Source organism: Cherax quadricarinatus, chromosome 64 (assembly GCF_038502225.1).
Source record: "Cherax quadricarinatus isolate ZL_2023a chromosome 64, ASM3850222v1, whole genome shotgun sequence".
NCBI lineage: Eukaryota > Metazoa > Arthropoda > Malacostraca > Decapoda > Parastacidae > Cherax > Cherax quadricarinatus.
Genome location: NC_091355.1, coordinates 10,106,390 through 10,113,164, shown reverse-complemented (window position 1 = coordinate 10,113,164; position 6,775 = coordinate 10,106,390). Strand labels below are relative to the sequence as shown.

At 36.7% G+C, this 6,775-nt stretch overlaps 1 protein-coding gene across 3 annotated transcripts in view; it reads left to right on the top strand.

The window, feature by feature from the left end:
• The first annotated feature begins 838 nt into the window (after positions 1-838).
• The window catches only part of LOC128700015 (low-density lipoprotein receptor-related protein 12), a 46,752-nt gene continuing 40,815 nt past the window's right edge, over positions 839-6,775 (top strand). The window contains exons 1-2 of one of the 3 annotated variants that reach the window (XM_053792929.2): positions 839-964; positions 5,744-5,856. In XM_053792929.2, the coding sequence (XP_053648904.2) occupies positions 5,748-5,856 (109 nt within the window). In that variant the 5' untranslated portion in view covers positions 839-964; positions 5,744-5,747. Of the gene's footprint in view, positions 1,048-5,743; positions 5,857-6,775 lie in introns of all 3 variants that reach the window. The other 2 variants (XM_053792930.2, XM_053792928.2) reach the window with 2 other exon arrangements.

Below are 6,775 nucleotides of genomic sequence, written 5' to 3'. Positions count from 1 at the left end.
GTAATAATAATATTTAATAATACATGTTATAATATTCCTTGTTGTTGTTATAATATAATGATTGTTAAAGGTAACCAAAGTTCACGCCTCATTAAGCCTTCCCGGTCATACCATTCAATGCAATTTTTTAATTAAGAATTACTGCAGATTCAAAACATGCAATAATCTGAAGGCCTATAGGTGTTGGCAAAATGTGGGCTGGAATTATAAAGGAAACAAATCTTCCTTCGCAAAGAGAAATGGGAATAAATAAGTCACTTTGCCTTTTTGGGGGTTACCCTGTTCTCTACACATACGCTGCTATGTATGATAATCTATCTAACTGTATTTGTGTATACCTGAATGAACTTACTAAGTTCCCGTATCAGTATCTCATAGACCTATAAGATAGGGATGCAGGGATATATTTCTCAGATCCGCAGCGACTGAAATACATCTAGTGATTTATACATGGGCTTTTGCCCAATGACACTTACTGTATTGTCTCTTAGCGTACTCGTGGCGCCCCTGTTTTTCATCGCACCGCCTGCCAAGTCTTTTGCTTTTGTAGGGAGTGATTTTCGTGTGCAGATTTGGGACTAGTCCTTCTAGGATTTTCCAAGTGTATATTATCATGTATCTTTCTCGCCTGCTTTCCAAGGAGCACAGGTCAGGGGAAGGGCCTTCAGCCGTTCCCAACAAATTAGGTGCTTTTTGGTATTGGTATGTGCAGTGAAAATTACTGACTCACGAAATCGTAATGACTCGATTGCAAACAAACCATACCACGGGTGGGGTTTGAACCCACGGTTAGAGAGTCTTACATGAGTGGTCGTGTTCAGGCTGTCAGCGGAAGGGTTCACACGATGCTAAGACCATCACAACCCTTCAGTCCAGCTCTCAGCTGAAGGGTTCATACAGTTTTAAGACCGTCACAACCCTTCATTCCAAGAACAGCTGATGGCGGTGACCATCTCCCAAAGACGTAATTTATCTTTCTTTCAGCCTGCCAGCTCTGTGTTTGGTTCACTAATAATCACTGGTCTCGCCACACTCGTCTTGCAGCAGGTGTGGACTCACTGGTGTTAATCTTCTCGGGAGAGAAAAATAGCTTAGGGATTTATATTGAGGTCAGCTGTAGCATTGCTCTGTTTTGCAATCATCTAATCATAGTATCCAGCTTTCTTTCTCTCTCTCCCTCTCTCTCTCTCTCTCTCTGTTGCGGTAGTTTGTACGTTTTTAGAAAGACAGTGTCGAACTATACTGAGATGATGTGTAGCATTGTATAGGTGATGAAGAGCAGGATATATGTAAGACTTTCTTTGTAATATTTAATCTTAATGGCAGAATTATGTGGCGTATGGAATTCAGTTTAGTTAAGATAAATGCCTCTGGACAGGCATGTAGCCAGCAGTTAATGATAATATGCTATTGAGTAGTATTTCTTTTAGTCCTCTTTTTCATTCCATGATTGCCGAGCTATTTAACCAGCAGCCAGGGGTGCTCAAAAGTAATTTAGATAAATATAACCGTATTTCCAGATATGTCAAGTTCGTTTATTGTCATTCTGCTTATTTGTGGTCAAATATACGCTTTTATAAGTTTATTTAACCCGACCCATTCTAATCTGTAAACTGGCTGTGACCTGTTTGCCATGTAATTAGCATTTAACAAACCTTGACTTTTTCACTGTGATATTTTTGGGTTGTCCAAGGTAATTTACACTGTATGGCAATTGCACTTACATGTACCTGTACTTAAATAAACTTACTTACCCAGCTGCTGGGCAAATAGTCACTTTCTTCCATGATAGTATACAGTATAATAAGAGTTATATATTTACTACATATATCACTATGATTATACAGTACATATACTGCCATCACTATACATGTCACCACCTTTATGCACTACATGTATCACCATTACTGTACACAACATCTATCATCACTATTCATTGCATTTATCACCATCGCTGTATGCCACACCTATCACCACTATACATCTGTCAGCATCACTATACACTGTATCTATCACCATCTTTATGCACTACATATATTACCGTCTTACCATCACTATACAGTACACATACCACCATCACTATACACTGCATGTATCACCATCACTATGCATTACATCTATCACCATACACTACAGATATCACCATGTTTATGCACTGTATATATATATATATATATATATATATATATATATATATATATATATATATATATATATATATATATATATATATATATATATATACATATATATATATACATACATACATACATACATACATACATACATACATACATACATACATACATACACACACACACACACACACACACACACACACACACACACACACACACACACACACACACACACACACACACACACACACACACACACACACACACACACACACACACACACACACACCATTACTGTACACCACATATACCACTTATGAGAAATTACCTGCATGAGATTTACAGGGTATTACTTGAATTATTACATGCAAGTAATTTGGGTGAGGTAAGTGGGACTTAGTCACAGTAGGTCACAGAATTGTCACTCCCTCAGTGCCCACTCCTTCACCACTCACAAAAAAGCTAGACCTAACTTTAAATTAATAATTAACATTAAAAAAAAAAAAGCTACTCTGGTAAATTAAAATTATGCGGACTGTATAAAATTCAAAAGAACCAACCTCCAGTAAGGATTAATGGGAACAATAATACACAGACAAGGTAAAAATTTCCTAATTAACTTTATGGTGACAAAATTTCATGTAATTATTAAAAAGAGAAGTTTTGATATTAATACTCACCATCTATGTCACAAGTGAGACATGCTCTGATGCCTAACAAATAGAATCTAAACTGGCCAGTCAGTAATCTTGTTGCTAGGTAACAATGGTGTACTTCCCAGAGTGAGCTGTGATGACGCTGAATTGTTGACATTCTGTCACCACCGGCCAGTGTTTTTGACCCCTTGGGTCAAAAAAAGGGAGCCGAGACGACTAGCAGACAACCTTCCACCCCCATGTCATGAGCACTACTAACTTGTCATCTACACAACCCAATATCAGTTGGAAGCACTCACTCCCTTCTTCCCAAGTAGTTTGGTAGTTTGTGACTACCATTAACCCTTTGAGGGTTTTCGTCGTACTAGTACGTCTTACGCGTAGGGGTTTTTGACGTACTAGTACTCATAAATTCTAGCGGCCTCAAATCTAGTGGGAGAAAGCTGGTAGGCCTTCATATGAAAGAATGGGTCTATGTGGTCAGTGTGCACAGTCTAAAAAAAATCCTGCAGCACGCAGTGCATAATGAGAAAAAAAAAACTTTGACCATTTTTTTTTAATAAATCAGCGACTTTGCAGTGTATTTTCGTATGGTATTTATTGTTGTATTCTAGTTTTCTTGGTCTCATTTTATAGAATGGAAGACGTATTACAGAAATTGAGATGATTTTGACTGGTTTTACAAAGAAAGGTGCCTTGAAATTGAGCTCAAAGTAGCAGAAATGTTCGATTTTTACCAAACTTCAAAAGTAAACAAATCGTGCCAAGCGTGCAATACACGTCAACTGGTGAGTCTAATATTCTTTCACAAGTGCACCAATAATATTTATACCATTTTTTACACTAATGCAGTAGTCTGCATAACAGTAAATCTTATATTTTTTGTGAAAATAAAAATTCAAAGTGGAAAGCAAAAGAATATAAGAGGGGCCTTGAGACATGACTAATGACTAAAGGAAATGTCATTTTAGTGCCAGGAATGTCTTTCTTGTTTATTCTGGACCCTATTCGGAAATTGGCATCTTTTGAAATTTGTGTGAAATTGGCAAAATTGCTAAATTCTGACCACTGTACTGGATAGTTGGATTTCATAAATGAGTGGTTTCTTGCACCCATTCGATAGAAAAAATGGAGTTCTAGCGAAATATTCATGTTTTTTGTCGACTAGTACAGTGAAATTGGCCGAAAATGGGGCTCAAAGTGGGCAAAATCGCCGATGCGTAAACATCGCCGAGACCGCTAACTTTGCGAGAGCATAATTCCGTAAGTTTTCTATCAAATTTCAAACTTTTGGTGTCTTTATGATCGGGAAAAGATTCTCTATCTTTTCATAAGAGAAAATAATTTTTTTTTTTTTTTTAAATTTGGCCGACCCTGAGAACGAGTTTCGGAGAGGGCCTGTCGACCCTCAAAGGGTTAATATGCCATATTTACATTACCACTTAAAATTTATATTACATCATATTAACAGTTATAGAAAAGTTATAAAAAAATTTCCACACTATCAGTATACACTATATATCACCATCACTATACACTACATATATCACCATCACTATACACTACATATATCACCATCACTATACAATACATATATCACCATCACTGTACACTACATACATCACCATTACTGTACACTACATATATCACCATCACTATACACTACATCTATCACCATCACTATACACTACATCTATCACCATCACTATACACTACATCTATCACCATACACTACAAACATCATGTTTATTCACTATATCACCATAACTATACAGTACATATACCATCATCACAGCCCTACATACACACACACAATACGTACATTCTGTATTTCAAATGAGGCAGAAGCTCTTATAATTGTGGCAGGAAATATTGCAGTTATAGGAATTATTATAATTGTGGCTGGAAATATTGCAATTATAGGAATTATTATAATTGTAGCAGGAAATGTAGCAGCTTGCAATTGTTATTATCATTTTGCCAGTGATAGTTAAGTTGTGAATTATTATAAGTTAGGAATTATTGTAATTGACACGTGACATATATATACATGTATATTAAAAGTACAGTTCCAAGGTATTATTTTAAGGTGGCAGGAGGTATTATAATTTAGTTAAGACTTATTATATGGAGATAGTTATTATAATTGAGGTAGAAATTATTATTGACATGTTAACTGTACTTTAAAACAGTATGAAGTGAGGTTAATTAACTGAATCTGCAAATACTGTAGAAGTCAATTTTTTATTGAAAAATATGAGATTAGATTAATAAATATTTGTATTTAGCCTGGTAATACATGTATATATGTAAAAGTTGAAGAAAACCATCCACAACTCAACTGTGCAAGCAACCCTGCTTACCTCCAAAAAAATGAGGAGGGTATTCAGTTATCAATTCCATCCTCGGTCTTCTCCACACAAAAGGCTGGACCATGTGAATGTAGGAAATGGAGTTAGGATAATAAAACAGACACCTAGAATAATAAAAATTTTAATATTGCTAAATGGCACTAATGATATTTCTAATTGTATTGATTGGTAGAATAAAGAGGTTTTAGTTTTATAGGTTTTATTTCCATTCTGCAAAGTAGATTGTACCATATTTTACTAGTATGAAATAACTAGTGCAATACTGAAAATAGCAAAGTAAAATAGTAAGTTATCTAATCTTGTATAGTATTCTGTTATAGTTTAATGCTTAATTCATTTAATTATTTGTATCTCAGAGTTAGTTTTCAGCATTTCAGACTTAATATAATTGTGGATGGTTGCGTCTATCCCCAGTACAGGCACGGATGGTTGCGTCTGTCCCTGGTACAAGCAAGAATGGTCATGTCTATCCCCAGTACAGGCACAGATGGTCGCATCTATCCCCAATACAGGCACGGATGGTTGTGTCTATATAATTATGATTACCAAGATATCTGATGTGTCTTTAAATTAACAGGTGTATGATAAGGCTGAAAAATGGAGGGCAGTGGCCATTTCTTTGTGATGGTAGCCAACATATAGTAGAGACTATCAATATGAGGCGTTCAGCGCTGATCATAATATTGGCAGGTGAGTCGTATCTTGGCTAGCATTATCCTTGATTTGAGCAATTAAACCCATCCTCCCTTTCTATGGACTCAACTGATTGTTTTCCATTTTGCTAGTGCTATATATCCACTGTGGGCTTACCTCCCCCATGAATTAAAAATAAATGGCTAATAATAATAATACAGTAATAATCATACAGTAATAAGAATAATAATAATACAGTAATAATCATACAGTGATGATAATACAGAAATAATTTTTTTTATTAACAAATCGGCCATCTCCCACCAAGGTAGGGTGGCCCAATAAAGAAAATCTTTCACCATCATTCACTCCATCACTGTCTTGCCAGAAGTGCACTCACACTACAGTTATAAAACTGCAACATTAACACCCCTCCTTCAGAGTGCAGACACTGTACAGTGGACCCCCGCTTAACGATCACCTCCTAATGCGACCAATTATGTAAGTGTATTTATGTAAGTGCGTTTGTACGTGTATGACTCAAGAAATCGTAATGACACGATTGCAAACAAACCATACCCCCGGCTGGGATTGAACCCACGGTCATAGAGTTGACGGCAGTGAAGGGACTTGAGCTAGAGTTCGTCACGGCCACGCTAGCTGGAGACTCGTCTGTAAAAACTTGCATTTGTGGTCACAGTGGTGCCTGTGCTAACCTTCCTATGGTGTAGAAATATACCTAGTTGGATGAATCTTATTGTGGCTAGCTGGTCTAGTGGCTAACGCGACGGGCTGGAGTTTTGAGACACTGTGACCACGGGTTCAATCCCGGCCGGGGGTATGGTTTGTACGTGTATGTTTGGGGGTCTGAAATGGACTAATCTACTTCACAACATTCCTTATGGGAACAAATTCAGTCAGTACTGGCACCTGAACATACTTCTGGAATGAAAAAATATCGTTAACCGGGGGTCCA